The following is a 22,837-nucleotide window of genomic DNA, read 5'->3' as shown; positions in this document are numbered from 1 at the left end:
GGATCCTATCATAGCACGTTAACTGGGTAGGTACTGTCAGGTGACGATTACCTGTCCTCCTTTAATTTGACTGGCAGGGCGGACACACTTCTGCGTAGGCTTTTTACTTCGTATGGTAGAGTATTGGCTCTTTTATGAAGCAACAGGTACCAGTACCTACTTTGTTCCAGTGGTTGATAGGTTGATAGCGAGTTCCACAGCACTTACTTTAGGGAGAAGATTCTCTGCTAGCATAGCCGTCAGGGTGGTGTTACAGCATGCCGGAGTTCCGAAAGTGAATGAACGATAGACATGCCTTTACATTTAGTTTTTATCTTGTTGCATTTGCTAAGCGTTCAAAGATAGGGGTCACATGTCAGGTTATGTCTTCTGACAACATGCTTCTCATTTTTGTAAAAGGGATATTGATTTTTACTTTCATCTTATGACTGCAAAGTGAAAAGATTTTATAAAGTGACCTATGTCACAATATTGCTGTGGTATAGGGAGTATGAAAGGAAAGACGGTAGGGTGCCCATTTTTTTCCTAACTTGCAACAGGATTTAAGTACCTGTAAATTGACTGTACAATTATTTCACAATACACTAGCAGCAAGGAAAGCTCAAATGAGGCACATTTTTATAGTTGTGAAGTGTGATGGAACAAAGATTTTAATGTGATCAAAATGAACCCGTTTTCCACTATTATCATTTGTGCTTTATATACGGTTTTATCAAAAGGCGAAACCGTTGCATTGTAAATGCTTGTTTTAAAAATGTTAAGTAAATTTAATTAATTTCATTTAAATAATTTAATTAAAATACATTTTAAAATAGTCATTAATTTAATTTAATAAAATAATATCTATTTAATAAATGTAATTTTAATAAAATTTTTAATTAATTTAATTTAATTAAAATAATGAAATTAGTTTAATGTACATATTTTTAAAATTGAAATTAAATTAATATTAATTTATTTAATTTAATTTAATTTAAAAATGTAATTAATGTAAAATAATTTATTTAATTTATTAAATATATTTTAATTAATTTAAAAATGGTAAATATAATTTAATTATCCCTAAACACAAACCTACCCCTGAACCCTAAAACACCCCTGTACCCCAACACCCAAACCCTGCCCTAAAACCTAAAAACACCCCTGTACCCCAAAACCCAAACCCTGCCCTAAAACCTAAAAACACCCCTGTACCCCAAAACCCAAACCCTGCCCTAAAACCTAAAAACACCCCTGTACCCCAAAACCCAAACCCTGCCCTAAAACCTAAAAACACCCCTGTACCCCAATACCCAAACCCTGCCCTAAAACCTAAAAACACCCCTGTAGCCCAAAACCCAAACCCTGCCCTAAAACCTAAAAACACCCCTGTACCCCAAAACCCAAACCCTGCCCTAAAACCTAAAAACACCCCTGTACCCCAAAACCCAAACCCTGCCCTAAAACCTAACACCCCTGTACCCCAAAACCCAAACCCTGCCCTAAAACCTAAAAACACCCCTGTACCCCAAAACCCAAACCCTGCCCTAAAACCTAAAAATACCCAAACACCCCAAAACATATACCTCAGTACCCCAAAACATATACTCCTATTCTCATACTTATTTAAAAAATTACTTAAAATAATATATTTAATTTATAATATTTAAAAACATAAACAAATATTTTTTTTTTATAATTAATAATAATTAAATCAATTATATAATAAATAAAATTAAAAAAAATTATATACTTACCAATACTTGCGATGTAATGGTATGCGTTGTAATAGCATCTGCTATGTATTGCCATGCGTTGTAATGGCATCCGATGTAATGAATCCTGCGTTGTAATAGCTGCGTTGTAACAGCATTACGACGTAAAAGTTGCGTTGTAAGTGTTACATACCTTCACAACAGTAATGCTGGTTGGTATGGATAATTTTTTACCAGTCGGTAATGTGTGTTGCTGTAACTCTTAAGACTGGCTTCTAAAGAGGTGCTCGCCTCAGTCTGTCAGTCAACTTAAACAATCACAGTCCGCCCAGGTTTTTTAAATTAATGCTTCGAAAACCCTTCGACCTGTGCAGTGGATTTCCTATATAGTGACCTCCCTGGACCCCGTGGCTTTGAAGACCTTTCCAGAGAGTCTGGGATATTCAGGCTATGATCTGTCTCTTGCGCTCATGCCTTGGTTGCAGCCCAGATGTTTGAGGTTTCTCGGTCTCTGCCTCTTGCAGCCTGCTGGAGCCTCATGGCTGTTGGCACACTGGCTCTGCAGTGGTACGTTTGCCTCCAGTGGACCCAATACGGGATTTTTCATTATTAGACAATCTGGATATTGGAAGAGAGTCGGAGACCTTCAGTGGTGGATGGCAGATGCTAGCCTGACACGAGGCAGACCATTCAACATCTCATTTAGAACTCCGATCTCTGGGCTTGGTCACCTGAATGAAGCTGAAATGAGTCACCATATCAACCTTTTGAAGCTGCATGCCATTCTGTAGTAGGGGATCTCTGTGTATAGTCATAATCTAGTGAATAGTCCCGCCCATGTGCGTTGGACCCCGGCAATCAAAAATCTCTTAAGTTGTCAAATCATGCAGAAACTACAAAGACACTTAAGAGAATTTAAAGACAAATAATGCAGCTTATATCCACAGGCTACACTGTCCAGTACTTCAACTAGAAATTCCACCAAAAAAACACACAAACAGCACAGCCTGCCCAGTTTCCTCCATAGAGAAACTTGCCTCTCTCTACCAGTAAAAGCCTCTGGAATGATAGAGAGGAAGGCATGGACAGACAAGCCCCATAGGCTGCCATTAGGTGGCTTAATGGGATACTGTGCCTTTAAGAGAACTTCCCAGAATGCACAGCAGGTCCCTTTTTACTTTCAGTTCTTTTTTTCGGTTCCTGCTAACAGGACCCTGGTGCATTGAGCTCTCCCTTTTTCAAGGGTTTATTGGATTTTGTGCACTTTTGGTTTTAAAAGTGTTTTCAGTTTAATTACTTGGTGTTTCCCTTCACTCCTGTGTATTTGTTCAGGCATTTTTAGGGCTCTAAAATGCCTGCTCTCTTCGACAAGTCCCCAGCATGTGGAAGGAAGTCCAAGACTAATCCACACGACGTCTGCATACTGTCTCCCTGATGCACATGTCCCTGAAGAATGTGACATCTGCCAGAACTTTTCAGCAAGGACCCTGAGAGAAAGGCTGAAGATTAGGCTTCAAGGCCTAGAGGAGAGACTACTGCAGGTGGGTCTGGGCGGGCTCCCTTTGCTGAGGCCTCTGGGGGGCTCCCCAGAGGCAGGAAGCCCAGCAAACTGTACCCGGTCTCAGTCGGCGTCTATTGCATCCACGACGACGTCGAGAGGAATGACGGTGTTTTCCCCCGGGCTCCGGGTCGAGATGGCGTGAAGGATCAACGTCGAAGGGCCTGGGTAGGCCGCCATTGAGATCACTGTTGACAGATTCTTCTTCGTCGTCTTCTACGTCCGCGTCGAGCCATCGACGTCGAAGAAGGAACGACAGGCGTCGGCGCTCGCCGCCGAGGCGACTCCGCCGTTCGCCGTCTAAGACGGTTGGTGTCGAGGGGATCCTCGACGTCTCGGACTTCTAGAAAGCGGTGTGGGTCGAGAAGGAGTAGACTCACATTGTCGAGGACTGAACGTTTGGCGTCGCGGAGGCGGCGTTCGGCGTCTAGGAAGAAACGTTCGACGTCGCGGAGGCGGCGTTCGACACCGGAAAACCGACACTCGGCGTCGAGAAGAAAGAGATCGGCGTCTCAGACTTTCCAACTCTCCTAAGCGGCGCAGAAGTTCTGGCGCCAGAAGTCACGTTTGGTCTGGTGGAGGACGCCGGAGACTGCGATCGCCTACTGGAGGGGCTGGTTCGCAGTCCCCTCCCCCGAAGAAGTCACCGGGCACGGTGTACCCAGTGGTTTATACACCACCGCGGCCTAAGACGCCCCCACCTCCTGTACCTAAGGAGGATCCTCCCATCAACCCTCCGCTTCCACCACTTCCTCCCTCGGGACAACCACCACCACTGCTTCCGCCTCATGGGCCCGCTCCTTGGTCAGAGATGCCTCCTGTAACTCTGCCAAGGTTGGTGTCACTGCCTCCAATCCCTACACCGCCTAAGCCGAAACCCCAGGAGAGACCACGGAAGACGCCTCCACGGAGACCTACGGAGCGTCCACGAACTTGGAGATCACTATCTCGCTCCAGGAGGAGGGAACGATCGCGCAACAGGTCATCCAAACGGTAGAGACGACGCCACAGGATGCGCAGGTCTCGTTCCCAGACGGGGTCTACAGGGACTATTCTCCTACTTTATACGAGTCACCGAAGACAAGGGTGTCACCGGTTGACGATCTGGTGTCCTTTCATGATGTCCTGTTAAGAGGTGCAGCAAAATTGGGCATCTCGTTGACAGTGCCTACGCCCAAGACATCGGTGATCTTCGAGACGCTGCACCAGAAACATCTGTCTCGTCCATTGCTACCACTGGTACCGGCCCTGGAGGATCTGGCCACGGACCATTTTCTCACCCCGGCGGTGACTAAGGCGGCCCCCTCGAGACTACAGAAAAAATACCGGGCTCCCGACTCGGATCCGGCTTTTCTAAGGGTGGAGCCTCCTCCAGACTCTGTGATAGTGACGGCAGCTCAAACAGCATGCCACCACTCTGTCATCCACAGTCCCACCAGATAAGGAATCTAGATGGCTGGATTCGGCTGGGAGGAAGTTTTGTGCGACGTCTGCGACTTCCATGAAAGCTGCGAGTGCCACGGCCTTTTTGGGGCGGTATGACAGAGCCCTCTGGGAATCCCTCCAGCAGTTTGTAGAACACCTGCCTCGTTACAAGTGAAGCCTTCCAGGTGTTGAATGAGGGGATGTTGGTGGCGAATCAGGTCATCAGTGCTGCAGCCGATTCTTGACTCCTGGCGGCGCATGGTTTCTGCCATGGGATTAACCAGCGAAGACACGCCTGGCTCCGCCTCACGTTTTTGAAATCTGACGCACAACAAATGGTTGCCAATTTACCATCCTCTGGCAAAACCCTGTTTGCTAAACATGCGTATGACGAAATGGCCCGTGTAGGAAGGTGGATATCTGACTATGGTGCCCCCAACTTTTTGCCTGGTGTTTTGCTGGTTTTTCGACTTAGTTGACCTGGGGCCCTGCTATTCATGACCCCAGGCCCACTGCTCTCTCTGTAAAATGGATTCCATGTACCCTAGGTACATATCTAATTGGATACTGAGTCACCTTATCAGCCCCTGTACATTGTACCTTAGGTACCCAGGGCATAGGTGAACCCAGCGCCTACCAGGGGCTGCAGCATGTATTATGCCACCCCTGGCTGGCCATCCAAATCTGACACAACTGGCTGATCAATCAGCTGGGGCAAGGTGGTGTAAGCACCCTTTGCTTTAGATATAGTATCCCTATATCTAACCCTAAAATGGACACATATCCTCCTATCCGTCACTCCTATGGCAGGCCTTATCAATCCTGAAGGCAGAGTGCTTGAAATTACTTCAGAGCCCGACGAGACCCGGATTCCCAGACCTCTCCGACCTCTACCTACATCTGCAGCACAGCTGAGATCAGTGGGTGCGACGAGACACGTGGGACCGGCCATCTTGGAGAAACTGTACTTCGCTTCCAGCACGACTTCTGAGGTATCCTCGACCAAGTGCTTTGGGGGACTGAGAAGCCCCAGCTCCGAGCAGCTCCTGCACCGAAGACCAACCCTCCAGCATCCACGAGATCTGCGTGGGGCCCTTCTGCCTGTTTGCTGCTCGACGCGTTGTCTGGTCACTTGCTGGCTGGCTAGTGACCTCCTAGACGACTAACTCCGACAACTTCACTGCTGGTCTGGTTGCTCCAGACTGGCCCTTGCTCCCTTCCAAAAGAGGAGCACCCCGGACCCTCCTGGTCCACTCCAGACGCCGTTTCCTCTCACCGCGTAATAAATATCTTGTTTATTTTCATAACATGCTGTGTGGTGTCCTTTCCCTTGGTATTCAAGGGGTTATATGTGGTAAAACAGCTGGCTTCACATGCCAAAAGAGTTTAGCCTAAGACTGCTTTGTCCAGGCTACCATTAGGAAAGCTGGTCTATAAGGTTGACTTACAACCAATCACCATAAGGGTTATTTGGACTGATATATGATGCTCACTAATTCTAGTGATCACCTTGTATTGGGCCAACTTCTCACAGCCCGCATGAAGGCGGAGGCCGAAACACTCACGGCTGTGGGTCTGGAAAAGCCCAAGGATAACAAGAAATCGTACCGCCTGTTCCAGAGACGGTTCGGTGGACAGGGCAGAGGGCGTGGCCAGGCTTCGAGACAGCAGCAGTTCCAGAAGCGCCAGAAAGGCAGAGGCGGCCAACAGTCTGCACCAGCGACCAAAGGCCCGGCCGGGTCTAGGCCCTGACAGCTTACTTCCCCTGCATCCGTTACCCACTCCGGTGGGGGGGAAGCGTTCAATTTTTTCTGGCAGAGTGGAGAGAAATTACTCCGGACAAGTGGGTGCTGAATATTGTTTGCAATGGATACAGTCTTCGGTTCGCCAGGCCGCCTCCAGCAATTCCACCGGTCAGCTCGCAGTTTCAGCTGCGCGAGCTCCAGGTGGAGGCCGATATCCTGTTAAGGAAAAGGGCGATCGAAGACGTACCTCTGTCTCAAAGAGGAAGACGTCTGTACTCACGGTTCTTCCTGGTTCGCAAGGAGGACAAGAACGAGTTCAGGCCCATTCTGGACTTGCGACAGACAAACAAGTGGATTCGCAGAGAGAAGTTTTGCATGCTGTCGTTGCATCAGATTTATCCTCCGTTGCAACAGGGAGACTGGCTTTAAGGTATAGACCTACAAGATGCGTACTTCCATGTGCCCATTGCACACAAACACAGGAAGTTCCTGCGATTCCAAGTCTGTGCCAATCATTATCAATACACAGTACTGCCATTCGGACTGAAGTCTGCGCCGAGAACATTCTCTTAAACAAGCTGGGGTTGCACATCAACATGTCCAAGTCTGTCTCGACTCCGGTCCAGTGCATACTGTACTTGGGAGCCTCCATCAATACTCTGTCAGCAAGCGTGTCTCCTTCGGAGGAGCGACGGTTATCACTCCTTCGGAAGGCTCCGGCTCCTATGACTCCATCTACAACACTGAGGACTGTGTCTTCTCTACTGGGATCGATGGCCTCTTGTATCTTCCTAACGCCACACGCACGACTGCACATGAGACCGTTGCAAGAGTGCTTAGAGGACCAGTTGGATCAGAGGAAAGGATCTTGGGACGACAAGATACAACTGTCTCTGCATGCTCTTCAGTCTCTGAAGTGGTGGTGCTTAGCGGAGAATCTCCTCAGAGGGGTTCCCTTCCACAAGGACATTCCCACGCAGACTGTAGTGACTGATGCTTCTCTCCAGGGGTGGGGAGTGCACTCCGGAGACTTACAGATTCAAGGATCGTGGTCCCCGATGGAGGCCACGTATCATCAATTTCCTGGAACTCAGAGCTGTTCGCTTGGCACTGAAGGCCTTTCATCCGTCCTTTCAGACCAACTCTCTGCTTGTACAGATGGACAATACGACCACGATGTATTACCTCCACAAGCAGGGGGGTTCGAGATCACTCACTCTGTCGCAGGAGGCGCAGGCGATCTGGCACTGGCTTCTGACCAGAGGACTGACGATAACGGCTACCCATCTGCCAGGTGTGCAGAATGTTCAGGCGGACGCACTGAGACTGATTCAGGAAAGCCACGAATGGGTCATAAACGACGAAGTACTAGGAGAAGTCTTTGCAAGGTGGGGGACTCCAGACGTAGATCTGTTCGCCACCGCCGAAAACAGCAAATGCAGAGACTTCACTTCCAGGTACTACCAGCAGGGGACGCTGGGGAATGCGCTATGGATCTACTGGTCGAACAGCTTTCTGTACGCTTTTCCACCCATTTCCCTGATTCCGGCGGTGCTCATCAAGCTGGCCCGGTCCAGGGCGCGGATGATACTTATTGCCCCGGAATGGCCCAGGCAGTGGTGGTTCACGGACCTGCTTCACCGGTCTCTCCTTCCTCACATACGGCTGCCGTGCAGGCCTGACCTTCTCACGACGTTCGGGGGGCAGATGTTGCACCCCAACCTCTCGTCTGAGTTTGGCGGCATGGCTCCTGAGAGAGTGCAATATGGCCACTTAAATCTGCCCGAAGATTGCATGGACATACTGAAGGAGTCTAAGCGACCTTCCACTCGGACTTCCTATGCTTACAAGTGGAAGAGGTTCTGTATCTGGTGCAAGTCCAAGAACTATGATCAGACGACGTGCAAGGAAGATGTCATCCTTCCTTACCTTCTACATTTGGCGCAGTCTGGCCTTAATGTTCATTCCATTAAGGTTCATCTCGCTGTATTGACTGCCTACAGTTAATGCCCTTCACAGACTTCCTTCTTCCAGATCCCGGTGATTAAAGGTATTCTGGAAGGCTTGAAGAAAGCATTCCCTCCGGTCATGCTTCCTTCGCCTTCATGGGAATTGAATGTGGTGCTGTCCAGGTTGATGAAGGAACCTTTTGAACCTATTCATAAGGCTTCGTTGCAGCACCTGTCCTGGAAGGCGGCGTTCCTCGTGGCCATTACATCGGCCCGTAGGGTGAGTGAAATTCAGGCGTTGTGTTGCCAAGAACCTTATACTGTATTTCATGCTGCTAAGGTTGTTATGCGTACTCACCCTAAATTTCTTCCCAAGGTAATTTCTGATTTTCATGTCAACCAGACCATAACTTTGCCTACGTTTTTTCAGAATCCTTCATCTCCAGCGGAAAGGTCCTTACATTCCCTGGATGTTAGGAGGGTGTTGAAATTTTATCTGGATAAGACCAAAGATATTCGTAGGTCAGACCAATTATTCATCAATTATGGATCAGTCAGGACGGGCCTTGCTACCTCTAAACAGTCCATCTCTAGGTGGATTGTGTCCTGCATACAACTGTTACCAGAAAGCTAATAATACCTTAGGGGGTAAACCTAAGGCTCATTCCACCAGGGGCAAAGCTGCCACGACAGCTTTGCTTCCTAATGTTCCTATTGCAGAAATCTGCAAGGCCGCCACTTGGAAGTCGGTCCATACCTTTGCTAAGCATTACTGTCTGGACACGGATGCCAGGGCAGACGCTCAGGTTGGGCAGGCTTCGCTGCGAAATCTGTTCGCACAATAGTGGTGTTATTTCTTGTTTCTCCACAGCCGCTTTGGTGTGGGGATGGGCTTGCCATTCTATTCACTAGATTATGACCATACACAGAGATCCACTACTACAGGAGGAGTAGTTTCTGTCCTGTAACTCCAGTTCTGTAGTAGGGGTATCTTTTATAGTCATAAGCGCCCGCCCTCCTCCCCGGTGGAGAGAGATATTAATGTAAGGAATGCTACAGGTCTGGCGTGTTACGCCTTAAAAAAGAACTGAAAGTAAAAGGGACCTACAGTGCATTCTGGGATACTGTGAAGTTCTGGAAAGTTCTCTTAAAGGCACAGTATCATGTTTTGAGCCACTTGATGGCAGCCTGTGGGGCTTGTCTGTCCATGTCTTCCTCTCTATCATTCCAGAGGGTTTTTGCTGCTGAGGCAAGGGAAATCTGGACAGACTTTGCTGTTTGTGGATTTTTGGTGGAATTTCTAGTTGAAGTACTGGACAGTGTAGCCTGGTTATAGGCTGCATTATCTGATTTTAAATTCTCTCTTAAGTGTCTGCAGTTCTGCATTTTTTTCGACACTTTAAGAGATTATTTTTGATTGCTCCGGGGTCCACGCACATGGGCGGGACTATTCACTAGATTATGACTATAACAGATACCCCTACTACAGAACTGGAGTTACAGGACAAACTACTCCTTACTTTGCAAGGAAGCAATAAAGTTTGTGAACACAATAGGTACCAGAGTTGCTGGAGGCAACTCTGGTCGTATGCATACTTTAGCATTGAAGTCAATGGATTGTTACCAGGAAAATAGAGTTGATTACAATACAGATTACTTTAGTAGTTCCAGGACAAGATCCTAGATTCAGTCCTGGGGTCGAAGCTGAAACCAGATTAGCAAAAACGATTTAGTTACTGTAATGATTTTTCATGAATATAAAGCGGCTTTAAAAGTTCACACTTAAAAACTTTTCAATGACAATCTGGCAATGGTATTCAATGGGAGAAAGTTCAGGTTGCAGGTAAAGTATGATCGCGTTACTTTTGTAATCCAGCACTGGGGTCTGAACTTAAACAGGTAGGTAATTGCGTTTCAGTATTTTGTAGGATTTTTAAAGAATATTTCAAATTTTCAAAAGTGGACACTTGGAAGAAATTTCATAGAAAAGCAGACAATGGGTTCCTATGGAGATAAATACAGATTACTAGATTTGCTGGCTGCAGGAAAGGCAGAGCAGTGCACAAGTGCACCCTTTCCAGATGGATTATCTTGTGCATCAAGATCTGTTACTCTTTGGCCAGTAAGGAACCTCCTGAGGGTATAAGAGCTCTCTCTACTAGAGCAAAGTCTTCAACATCTGCCTTGTCTAGAGGTGTTCCTGTAGAGGACATTTTAGAGCCGCAACTTGGACCTCCCTCCACACTTTCGCAAAGCATTACTGCTTAGATTCCGAGGTGAGGAGGGATGGTCACTTTGCGCGTTCTGTCCTACTGGATTTTTTATTATAGAAGGGTGGACACCCTCCTCTGGAAGTGGGGACTGCTGAGGGACTCTATTCACAAGGTGAGGAATCCACTGGCAGATGTATCCATCAGAAGAAAGCTACTTACCTTCGGTAACTCTTTTTCTGGTGGATGCAGTATCTGCCTGTGGATTCCTCACTGACCCACCCGCTTCGCAGTTGTCCTCCCTTGTATACCTGCAATGTTGATTTTTCATGTCTGTTACTTTCAATGGAAGTGTTAATTCTGTTTGCTTATTACATTGATTTCACACTGTTAGTTTGAATACTGTGTACTATGTATACTGTATATATTTGTGTCGGTCTGTCCCCCTCGAAGACACGGAAAAAAAGGGTGGAACTGACGTCATCACACCGACTAGGCTCTTATGGCTCCGGTGACGTCTGCGGCGTTTCGAGTGAAGCCATGCTTCTGTGACGTCGTCCTCGTCTGCGTGGAGTTACAAAAAAATTCCGAATGCTGCTGGCGCTGGGGGATATTCACAAGGTAAGGAATCCACAGGCATATACTGTATCCACCAGAAAAAGCGTTACCGAAGGTAAGTAACCTGTTCATTTGGCGCGTTCTTGGGATACTGCATAAACTGGGACAAATCCTTGGTATTCTCTGGTAGGTGAGCTTCCAGCCCTGACGTCTGTGTGCAAGGAAATAGCTCATAAAGAGTTGTTCAAATATCTGGGCATCTGGATTACAAAGTCAGAGGAGGAGTTCATGCAGCTAAATATATATGCGCTGCTGGACAGGTTGACGGGACGGGAGGGGAGGTGGGATGTGGCTGTGGCAGCACTTACCAGCCTCCCTTATTGGCAGAGCAGTTCTGTTAAAAATGATGGCTCTCTGCACCTTTTGTATGTAATACAGAATGTGAGAAGTTGGCCTGGCATATGTTCACTATTCTAGTGAACACCTTGCACCAGTCCAAACAACCCTCATGGTGATGGTTGTAAAGTCAACCTTCTAGACCAGCTATCCTAGAAGTAGCGTGGACAGAACAGTCTTAGGCTAAAAGACTCTTGAGGGCGTGTAAAGCCAGCTGTTTTACCATATGTAACCCCTTGAATACCAAATGAAAGGACACCGCACAGGATATATATAAAACTAGCAGCCCGCCCCAGCGTTGCCTGGGGCAGAAAGGGGCTGGGGGGAGCATTTGAGGCTTGCATGCACTTCTGCCCTGGCCCCATCCCGCCCCGGCCCCCTCCCGCCCGTGTCCCAGAGAGCCTGATCCTTACCTCAGCCGCCGGTCCGCTCCAGGCGCCCCGACCGCACAGGCCGCCACTCTCCAGGCGCCCCGCCCGCACAGGCCGTCACTCTCCAGGCACTGCGCCCGCACAGGCCGCCACTCTCCATGCGCCCCGCCCGCACAGGCCGCCACTTCGCCCAGCAACAAGCAGGGCAGCGGCAGTCCTCCCAGCAGGTCGCGATCTTCGGTGCCATTTCCGGAAGTGGTGCCAGGGAGCGCAAACGCAAATGATGTCATCAAGCAGACGTGGTGGCCGGCGCTACTTACAAGGGACTACTTTATTTTTATTTCGAAATTTTTTAAACAACGTATATTTGTTTATTTTTAATAGCCTATGTCCTTCTGCTTGCCCTGAGGTTTTCAAAGATGTCTTGGGATTTTTGATTGGTGGTGTACTTTTCGAGTGTACCTGGCTCAAAGGTTTGTGTTCTCTCTTTATAATAGTAGTATAGATATATATGTATTTATTTACTAACACACTCCTCTGAACTCTTTGAGGTCAGAGGCAAAAGCACATAACAAGTTACTCTCAGAAATACTTTTTTAAATAGCACAATTTACAGTTAGGCCCTAGGGGTGCGTAAAACCATTTACTAAGTAAGTGGTATAAGAACCTAGACTTGTGAAAGGAAAAGACCTAGGGCATCGCTGGGGCTACCCTATCTGACCCTCAGGGTAGGAGGCCCACAGGCGGCGCGTGCAGTGTCAGTACACTCACGCGAGAGTCAATAGAAAGTCAATGGGTACTTAAAAGGTAAGTAAATAGAGATTTAGGATACTTCCGGTCTAACTAGGAAGATACAACTAACAAAACTAGACACTAGGATAGTCGATCCCTACATGCGCACCGAAGTACTCGCGTTACCTCACCCACGGGCTGCGGGTGCATAGATGTCAAAGTGTCGGGTTTCCTCGTTGGTTCATATGGAGCCTTGAAAGAAAATGCTGCAGGCGACCAGGAGAAAGATGTCCGGGTTGATCGGAGTTGAAGACCTGAAAGCAGAGGGGACGGAGTCTAGGTCACTAGCCATTGACCGGGTGGAACCAGGAAGGAACCAGACGTCATCTAGGAGCTGTTGTGAAGCTTGTCTTTGCAGCCATGCGGACCAGGAGGCGTCCAGGACGACCAGGTGCTGGAGCGGAGCTGTCCCACGAAGGTTCTCGCAGATGGAGGGGTCGACTTGGAGATCGGAGCCAACAAGCCTAAGCAAAGGCAACCCACGCAGGATACACAAAAAGCTCCTGGTGCAGACCAGGGGGGGTCTGAGGTACTTCACCTTTTCAGGGAAGCAAGGGCCAGTCTGGAGCAACCAGACCAGCGATGGATTTTGAAAAGGATCGTCGCCACAGGGCTACTAGCCAACAGGCCAGCAACCGGAGAACGCGTTGAGCAGAACACAAGCAGAAGGGCCCCACGCAGATCTCATGGAGTGTTTAGGGCTGGTCTTCGGTGGAGCTCTGTGTCGGGGTGTCAGAGTCCCCAGTGCACAGCTTTGAGGATGCCTCAGGAGCTGCGCTGTTAGAAAGTTGCAGGCTTTCCAAGATGTCCGGTCCCACGTGTCCCAACGCCTTCAACGGTGCTCAGCTGTGCTGGAGTCGTGTAGTGGGGTCAGAGAGGTCTGGAAGTCTGTCTCTTGTCAGGCTCTGTGCTCGGGTACTGGCGGGAACGGTGACAAAGCAAGCCGTTGAGTTGTTGGATGGTGCCTGGTTGCCCAGGGTGGTCACTCCTTGGCCTCAAGGTAGATTCTTCAGTCTTTAGTTTCAAGTCATTTTCAGGATTAATCTAATGTCTAAGGACACAGCTCCTACCTTTATACAACTAAAAGGGGCTGGATTAATTTTTAGGTCCCTCCTATGGGTGGGACCAGGAAGGGGGGTGGTTACACCCCCTATCCTTTGATCAGTTTCGCGCCAGTGCTGGGGCTGGAGTGCCCCAGCAACCGGTTTGAACTGGGGTATGCATGAAGCACCTAGTGTGCTTCAGGCAGTGTCTCAATCTATTCAGCCCTCCCTGTCCCAATACACATCCTCCTATCTGGGGTGGTGCGCGCCCCTCCCCAAGCAGAAACCTATTGTCCAAACCTCCCTGACTGGAAGGACTCCCAGCAGCTCGAGGTCAGACTTGTGTCTGTGGCAGCAGCATCCATTTTGTGATGCTGGTGCTCTGGTTAACTTTAACCGGGTACTGTAGTTTCAACATGTCTTCTCCCTCCTAGGAGGGTGGAATGCTACCCCTGTCGCCAGAATTGGCGAGGGGGTAGTATTCCAAAGCGTACGACACCTTACACGACATGTTTGGATTAAGCCAAACCAAAGTTAGCATTAACCGCGAGGATTACAATGCACTTAAGAGTTTATGGTATGGCAATATCATAGAACCGCTATAAGGACAGGCTTCTGAAAGCTGCAGACAGGCTTCTGAAAGCTGCAGACAGGCTTCTGAAAGCTGCAGACAGGCTTCTGAAAGCTGCAGACAGGCTTCTGAAAGCTGCAGACAGGCTTCTGAAAGCTGCAGACAGGCTTCTGAAAGCTGCAGACAGGCTTCTGAAAGCTGCAGACAGGCTTCTGAAAGCTGCAGACAGGCTTCTGAAAGCTGCAGACAGGCTTCCGAGCTCATGCTACAGCACCATCTCACACATAAGCACTCTGCCTCCAGGATTGTTAAGGCCTGCCATAGGAGTGACTTATAGGTTTATATATGTTATATATATATATATATATATATATATATATATATATATATATATGTGTGTGTGTGTGTATGTGTATGTGTGTATGTATGTGTGTGTGTGTGTGTGTGTGTGTGTATATATTTATATGTATATTTATATGTATATTTATATGTACTATACCTAAGCAAGGGGTGATTACACGACCTTGCCACAGCTGAGTGATCAGCCAGGTGTGTCAATTTAGGTGGCCAGCCAGGGGTGGCATTATATATTCTTCTGGCCCTTGGTAGGCCTTGGATGCACCTATGCCCTGGGTACCTATAGTACACTGTACAGGGGCTCAGAAGGTGACCCAGTATCCAATTGGGGATCTACCTAGGGTACATGGAGTCCATTTTAAAGTGAGAGCAGATAGCCTGGGGCCCTGATTAGCAGTATCCCAGGCCAACTAAGTCGAAAACTAGCTAAACACTAGGCAAAAAAAATCTGGGGTAACCATAGTCCAGTATCCACCTTCCTACACAGAACACACTATTTCGGATTTCTGAAGCTTTCTTTCGAGCGGTTGAGTCGGAGCAACGAATGTTGTGGGGGGGTGGGTGCACTCTACCAGTGGTTAGGGTACAGGTGTATGAGCCCTGTACCCCTACAGTGTCTAAGCCAATTCTTAAACATTCTAAGTGCAGTTATGCCATAAAGAGTATATGGTCAGCGAGTAGGTCATTACGAACTCCACAGCACCATAATGGCTTTACTGCAAACTTTGAAGTTTGGTATCAAACTTCTCCGCACATTAATCCCACACTGATGTTAGTGTGAGATTTAATGAAAAATACACTCACAGGGCATCTTAGAGATGCCCCCTGAAGCGACCGAAGTCTAGTGTCCTAGCTGAAAGCAGCAACAGGCCTGGGGAAGCTCACAAATTTGGCCAGCCGGGGAGGACAGGGGCTATCCTCAACCAAGCTTTAGTGGATTGTCTGAAGCCATCCAATATGCTCCCAATAAAATCTCTCTGGCTTTCCTTATCTGCCCAGTCCCAACAGCAGCCTTTTCGCCACTGCCATGGCACATATGGGCATCAGTAGTATTAACCATACGAGCCAGTTCATAAACCTGCTCAGTCTTTTTGTGGGTGGGTCACAGATCACAAAGGATGCGGTAGTCTGAGCCAGTGAGCCTTCCAGTCTCCCACCCCTTCTGTAGTATCCTCTAACCCCCTTTAGTCCGCTACAACCATCCTGTTGGTGACCGGATCAGGCACCGCCTGCCCGATCGTCTGTGATAAACTCAGTCCAGTATGTGCTACAGACACCCCTCCACCCACGCCTCCTGCCAAAGAACAGATAGAGGACCATCTCTCCTTGCTCTGTTAGGAAGTACAGGCTCTTCTGGCCCCAAAGAGCCATTCAAAGGGTGTCCATGCCAGTAGTAAGGTGGGGTTGTTACTTTTCTTGTTATATCGTCTTTAAAGAGATTTGACACTAAATCATGCAACCTGTTTTGAGGACAAGAAATTGTAATTGGTGTATGAGATGGATTTGCCCAGTTCCCAAGAAATTATTCACCTCCTGGGATTAATGGCTTTGTTTTATTTCTGTTTAAGAATGCGCTTTTTTTCTTTGGGACTGGTGAAACGTGTTCTATGAACACATAACGGGTAAGACTATCCTTTGTCTGTTTTGTTGGGTGTCCATTAGTGAGCCTGCCAGCAAATGTGGTTGTAGATCAGTTTTTCATGTCTGTGGGCTGGTCTAATGATATATGCTTCCAGGATAGGTTGGAATTGGATCTGTAAGAGGTGCATATACGTGTGAGGCACTCCACTGGAAGTAAAACCGCAAATCCGTTTAGGTTCAGAGTGGTGAACGTCTCTGGTGGCTCTTCCCAAGACGTGGGGAAACGGGTACAAATAGTGGCACACAACATGGCATCAACAATGTCCAGCCAGATATGGTGCAGCCTCTTCTGCAAGAAGTCTTTAAATCTTTGAACTTGGACTGAATTTAGGCAAATTGTTCTGTCTTCTGGGTATCCTGAATACATGACTGGATCTTTTGTCCAAGGAGATCGGTTTACCACAAATGAGAGATTGACTGCTGTTAAATTAGGTTATGGCCAAATAGTGATGGCCTCGGGTGAATTTGGTTGCTGCTGAATAACAGCAAGGGTCCCGTTTATTTGATAGTTTCCAAGAGGCAATGGATTCCTTGGAGGGTGGTTTGTTTTTTGGCCTGTATTCCTCTGATAAATAGGATAATGCAGAAGCTTAATCAACAAATTTCAGTCAGTAGTTACAGCACAGGAATTGACATTGGGAGTCATTGCATTATGGTAAGTACATCAGGGGTACCGTTATCGCTGGATTTTTGGCAATGGGGTTTCCTTTACTGCGCATCGTTGGACTGTTTTTTGTTTTTTTTGTAAATGTAACTTGACTTTTTGTAACCTTTTTAAAATATAATTATACTTTATTTAAAAAGAGTTCCATTTAAATTTTCTAGCAGTGCTCCTGCGTGCTGTCGGGTGGCATTGTGTGGCTCAGTTGTGACTCCATAGTGCAGTGAAAAAAAAAGGGGGGGTTCCTTTCTGTATTATTTGACTTTTGAGTTCTGACCTTCAGGCCTAGATACTAATTTAACTTTTAGTATTCCAATATGACAGATTATTAGATCTGCACACGACTAGAGTATTTTTTGTCTCTCAAAGTTTATTTTGTTATTTTAAAAACATGTGAATTCATTATTCAGTCCTTTCTGGTTTTCTGGGAAACTCTCTTTTGAAGAGTGACTCCATAGTGCCCCAGAACAAATTGAGCAGAACTGCATGTAAGTCACCCCTGCCCAAAGTCAGTTTCTGGCATCCCGATGCTGATCTGGAGCTTCGCTCCCACCTTTTGGAGTCTAACGATTACTCCAAATAACCCTTTGAACAATGGTGTTGTGGAAATGATGTCCCAACTAAAAATAACCGGATTCAAGGTGTGCTCCGACTAGATGAAAAAGATGTCTGTTAACGACTTGAATGAGAAGCCTGTGGTGCCTGGGCTTCAGCCACGACTCTGGCTTGTGCGGGTGTGGCGCCTATGACTGCTGAGACATTACTCATCTGGCACCTACAGGATTTTAAAAAGGAGCAATCTGCAGCCAGAGTATCCATCAGAAAGAGCTGCTGAAGGTAAGTAACTTGTTTATTTTATTTTTAATATTTCTCTTAATGATCATACCGTTAAACTTATGCGTACGAAAGTCTTACTTGCATGTAACTCAGTTCTTAAGCATACTTGTAAAGAGGATCTGTGTGTGAAGGAGAATGTGACCAAAGTCTGTTCCTTTGCCCAGACGTCACGCTTCCCACAGTATTATCCGTTTGTAGGAGTTACTCACTCCCTGGAGTTACAAAGGTGGGTAATGTATTCACAAAGCGTAGATCACTAAGTTGATGCTTCTATAGAATTAATAAATGTATAAGAAATCAAGATTTCAAGTAAAATTTGTTTAACCCGTTATGATTTTTGGTAGGGGTAGAACTCCAGTGCAATTATTTTGATAAAATGTTCTTCTTAGATGTGAGACTTCGTATAGGCTGCATGAATAAATCTTGGTATAATAGACATGTTCACCCCTAATTCTTTACAGGTAAGTAACCTGTCTCTCTTTCTTTACCAGTGTTCCTGCAAAGGCAGATGTGGAAACAAAATGTGTGGCTGCCGAAAGCTGAAACAAGCCTGTAGAGAAGGGTGTGCCTGTGACTTCAAAAAGTGCCGCAACCAACCAATTGACTCAATGGTGAGTGTTAATGAACACTGGTATAAAAAGTGCACTTCACTGCTGTGTGGGGTAGAGCTGACCTCAGCTCTTGAAGTTTTACTAATGTGGGAGCATGTGGAGCAATATTGGAAGTGGGAATTCCACAAAGTAAATCTTGTGAAGCAGGCATACAACCATGGCAATCGCCTAATACATATTTACTATCTAATCACCTGATTAATTTGTATTTTTTTTGTTTTATATAGTGTGGATTTGACTAGTGGGTATCGAGCTCTTTACAAAGTTTGGGTAGACATACAATTTACAAGGAGAGCCCAAAAGTAGCCAGTTGAAGTATACAATAAATGGTTGCGTAGAAGAATTGTAATTTCCAGAGGTAGTGATGTTTTTTTTTTACACTTTTAGGAAAGACTGATCACTTAGTTCCAGAGGTAGTAATGGACAGATTAAAGTTAATTGGCGGGAGAATGTAATGCAGGTACAAGTGATTTAGGCAGGAGTATTCAGGTATTTGTTGAGCAGAATGGAAGCACATCAAGTGGTTATGGTGTTCTGAAGAAATATTTGCAGCTCTGGTACATATGGAATTCCCTTTGCCCTTATATGGTCTGTGTGCTATCGGAGGCACTATTGTAGAATGGTGTAGGGGTTCAACAGTGGCATGGAAGGATTCCAAAGGTGTCGGAAGAAGTAATCTTATGAGTCATGGTGCATTCTTTGTACAATGGTAGCATGTTGATAGCGAAGATGCGCCAGGTAGCTTACATGGGAGCAGATCAATGTTGTACTGGGGAACTGACATTTCTAACGCAGTTGGTTGTGGGTGATTGTTTGCAGTAGTAATGTTGTGTAGAGGGCAGTGTAATGTTGCATATAAAAGGTTAAGTTATGGGAGAATGGCAATTATATGCTGTGGACTAAATCATATCCTGTTACCTAACACTTTACATTGCCTTGTGAGGTAATCCATGCACTGTGCACTGCCAAATTCAAATGCAATTTGCAGTGATCTTTCTGTATTTTTGAGTATGGGTGTAAATGTGCTGGTGGTGAACAGCCCGCCCTCCTTTCATTTTGACACATCAGCACGCATAGCATCCATTCCAATGGATATGTTTCACCGCAGATTCCTCACCATTTGAATTAAGGCACCAGACTTGTTGTAGATCCTTTTCGTAGCCATCTCCATGTACCATCAGATGGCACAACAGACTCCACAAAGGCCTTGCTACGCCTCCAGGAGCGATGATGGAAATCCATATAAGCACCAACCAGTGCAACTATGTTTGATGGATACTTGAACTGTATATTCCTCACCTTGAGAATAATCCTCACTTTACAGACTGGATCCAGAAGCTTTTAGAGCAGGTCTCCTAGATAGATGACCAAGTTATAAATCTCCTAAGTGACAGATTTAAGTTAAAAATAACCTGGTGAAAGCATATACCCCCTCACCGGTACTATGCGATCACAGGGCCAACATAGGCCCAAAGGTTTGGTCCTGATTAAAAACACGACACCATGCCTATTGGAGAATTAGACATCCGCGACGTGCAAGAGTTCAAGTCATGCAGACAAATGTGAACACGGAAAGATAAAGGGAAAGATATGAGAAGCAAAAACCCTTAATCCCAACAGGGAGAAAAGAAGTCAGGAGTGAAAGAGTATGATCCAACTACCCTGTATTCAGGCCTAGAGTCCAAAGCCGAAAGGTGAAAACCAGGATGAAGAGAAGATATTACCAAAAGTGCCCGAGTCCATGTCCCGCTGAAATACGCAAAGGGAAGGTTAGAAAAAACTGCTGTCGCTCACCATATATAGACAGTTTATAGCGGTCGTGCTTTTTCAAGAACAGTATACAAGCCGGTCCCGGAAGGTCATAAAGTGTGCCTATAATGAAAGTATTGTGCAAATGGTGAGAAAAGGATATTGTATTAAATAAATCTAATTGTCCTTACGGGAACATGGGGGTTCTGTTTATAATAACGCTGGGAGTGGAGCGGACAAGAAGTGTCGCTATGATAAACCTCACTTTTATATATTTGCAATATGAACATTGAAGGACATAAGAGGTCCAGGTTTCTTATCTTTTTATTAAAAAAAAAAAAAAAAAAACAAATGATGCCTTCAAGAAGTGTCGCCATGATAAACCTCACTTCTATATGTTATATAATATGAGACATGCGGAACCTGAGGGATCCAAGTTTCTCATCTTATTAAAAAACAGATGATGTCTTCTTTTAATAAAAATCATAGGTGGTGATCAAAGTGGCAATTCCTAAGGTCCATTTTGAGTGGTTATATTACAGCCAGGGTTCTATAATACCTGCAAACTGCTTCGTGCTTCTTTCCTAGTGGAATACTGATCCAAGTCCCCCCGGTCGTTCTGATCACTGTAGCTTGTATAAGTCAAACGAAGAAGAAAGTTCCGGGCCCCTTTATATAAGGAAATATATAGATATTAGTCCTATAAGTATTACGATAGAAAAGGGCATCCTTGAATTCATAGTTCTGAGTTTTAAAAAGAAGGAATTTTGGCCCATGTATGAGAGTAACATAGATCAGAGTGTATCTTTTGATCCCCAAGGGGTGCCCCCATTTATAATCATATGTTTGGGCCCCCTCATATGAGATATGCAGGGTTGGAGCTACGCTGCATTAGATAACTGTCTTTCTGATATGGGCAGCGTGCATCTAATTGAAAATAACAGGGAAAGGTTGCGATGTAACAAATGTTTTACACCCACCGGCATTGTATAAAAGAGCGTTAGCGTTAATGCAGTAATATCAAGGTCATACAGGTTGCAAATGGCCAATACTGGACAAATAGCCTCGCCCCGATTTGTTAGTTCCCCCACTTATCTGTCTATCTCCCAAATTGCAAAAATTATACCTCGAGGGAAATCCAAAAGCAGAAAAAAAAAAAGATCTATGGGTGTGCACTTCAATGCAATTTGATTTGGACTATTGCCCTTTTGGGTGTAGGTCTTTTTTATACATGTTAAATAAATATTTATACTTGTTAATGTATCTTTGCAGCCCTGATGAAATTCCCAAGGCACGAATGGGAATGAAACGCGTTGGCTGTGCCGCTGTACATGAAAATAAAGAACACTTTTTTAAATAAGAACTGAAGATCTGAAACTTCCTTTGGACTCTCTTATAATCATTGACTTCATTGTGTGCGCCTCTCTGCTCTTATACAACCATTGGTCTGAAATACATCCTTGGCAGCGGATGGTGAGAGTAGCCGCACCGTCTAATAACTTTGAAACAAATGAAGTGGATGTGCGAAACCTTGGTCAGCTGCTGATTGCTTCTGTCTTTTGTTTAGGTCTCCTAGATAGATGGCACAATGTAGCTACATGCCGATCTTGTTGAGCCAAGGTACATATACACACACCACCCATGTGTGCTGGCATCTGTTCCTTCCTGCACCTTCAGACACAGATCCAGAGATTTTTCCTGGTCTTTAACCAAAACTTTCAAGAGCAATTTCTCAATCAGCATGAGAAATGCAAGCCTCTAAAACCACAGGGTTCAAACCATGCAGGACTGTTGCAATTGATATCAAGCGCTTGACAACACAAGTAGGCTTGACACTTGTCGGATACTTTCCTTGTCTTCTTGGTGTCCTGCTGTAGGAAAAACCACCTCCTTCACTGTAGTGATGCGAAGGGCAGTTCAGATGTTAGATTTACAATTGCGTACATTATAAGTGAAATCTAACTAACCGAAGTCCTACACCTGAGCAGTCTCTCACTGAGCTGCTACTACCATTTAATGAGACCCTAAGACTTTTCTGGGCACCTAGGCGGAGTTCTTGTTCAGGGTCAACAGTTAATAGGAACGTTGCCCATAACCATTTGCCTGCACCTGGTGGTCTTGCCTTCCTAACACATTTATTTATTTTTCACATTTTTATAGCGCACTGTTACCCGTAGGTGTCCTGGCGCTGACTGTCTGACCATAGTGCGTGAGAGCTGAGAATTTAGTGCGTAAAGACCCAGGTCTTTAAAGCTCTTCTGAAAGATAGGTCAGACATCTGTCTGAGGTTTAGCGACAGTCTGTTCCATGCTTTCGCAGCGCCCAAGGAAAAGCTCCTGCCCCCCCCCCCACGCACTTTCTTAACTCTAGGGACTGTCACCAGCGCCTGCTCAGCTGACCTTAGGGATCTTACCGGCTTGTACCAATGGAAGAGCAGCTTCATACATTGGGGGCCTAGGCCGTGCAATGCCTTAAAGACCACGCAGAGTGCTTTGAAAACTATTCTTTTACGAACTGGTAACCAGTGTAGCTTCACCAGATCCTGTGCTACTGAGGCAAACTTAGGCGTACCCGTGATCAGGCAAGCTGCTGCATTCTGCAGGAACTGGAGTTTGTTTAGTAGTCCCTGTTGGGCATTCAGCAGGAGGCTGTTGCAGTAATCTAATCGG

The 22,837-nt window shown here is 46.1% G+C and overlaps 1 protein-coding gene across 2 annotated transcripts in view; it reads left to right on the top strand.

The window, feature by feature from the left end:
* KIF4A (kinesin family member 4A) overlaps nucleotides 1–22,837 on the top strand; it is a 307,171-nt gene that overhangs the window by 241,019 nt on the left and 43,315 nt on the right. The window contains exon 29 of one of the 2 annotated variants that reach the window (XM_086918308.1): nucleotides 18,300–18,419. The exons of the other annotated variant lie outside the window; for it this stretch is intronic. Coding sequence (XP_086774434.1) covers nucleotides 18,300–18,419 — 120 coding nt within the window. The remainder of the gene's footprint in view (nucleotides 1–18,299; nucleotides 18,420–22,837) is intronic. 2 annotated transcript variants of the gene reach the window in all.

The sequence above is a fragment of the Lissotriton vulgaris genome, chromosome 4_1, assembly GCF_964263255.1.
Source record: "Lissotriton vulgaris chromosome 4_1, aLisVul1.2, whole genome shotgun sequence".
Classification (NCBI taxonomy): Eukaryota; Metazoa; Chordata; class Amphibia; order Caudata; family Salamandridae; genus Lissotriton; species Lissotriton vulgaris.
The sequence above is the reverse complement of the archived record's forward strand: the minus strand, read 5'-3'. Positions and strand labels throughout refer to the sequence as shown.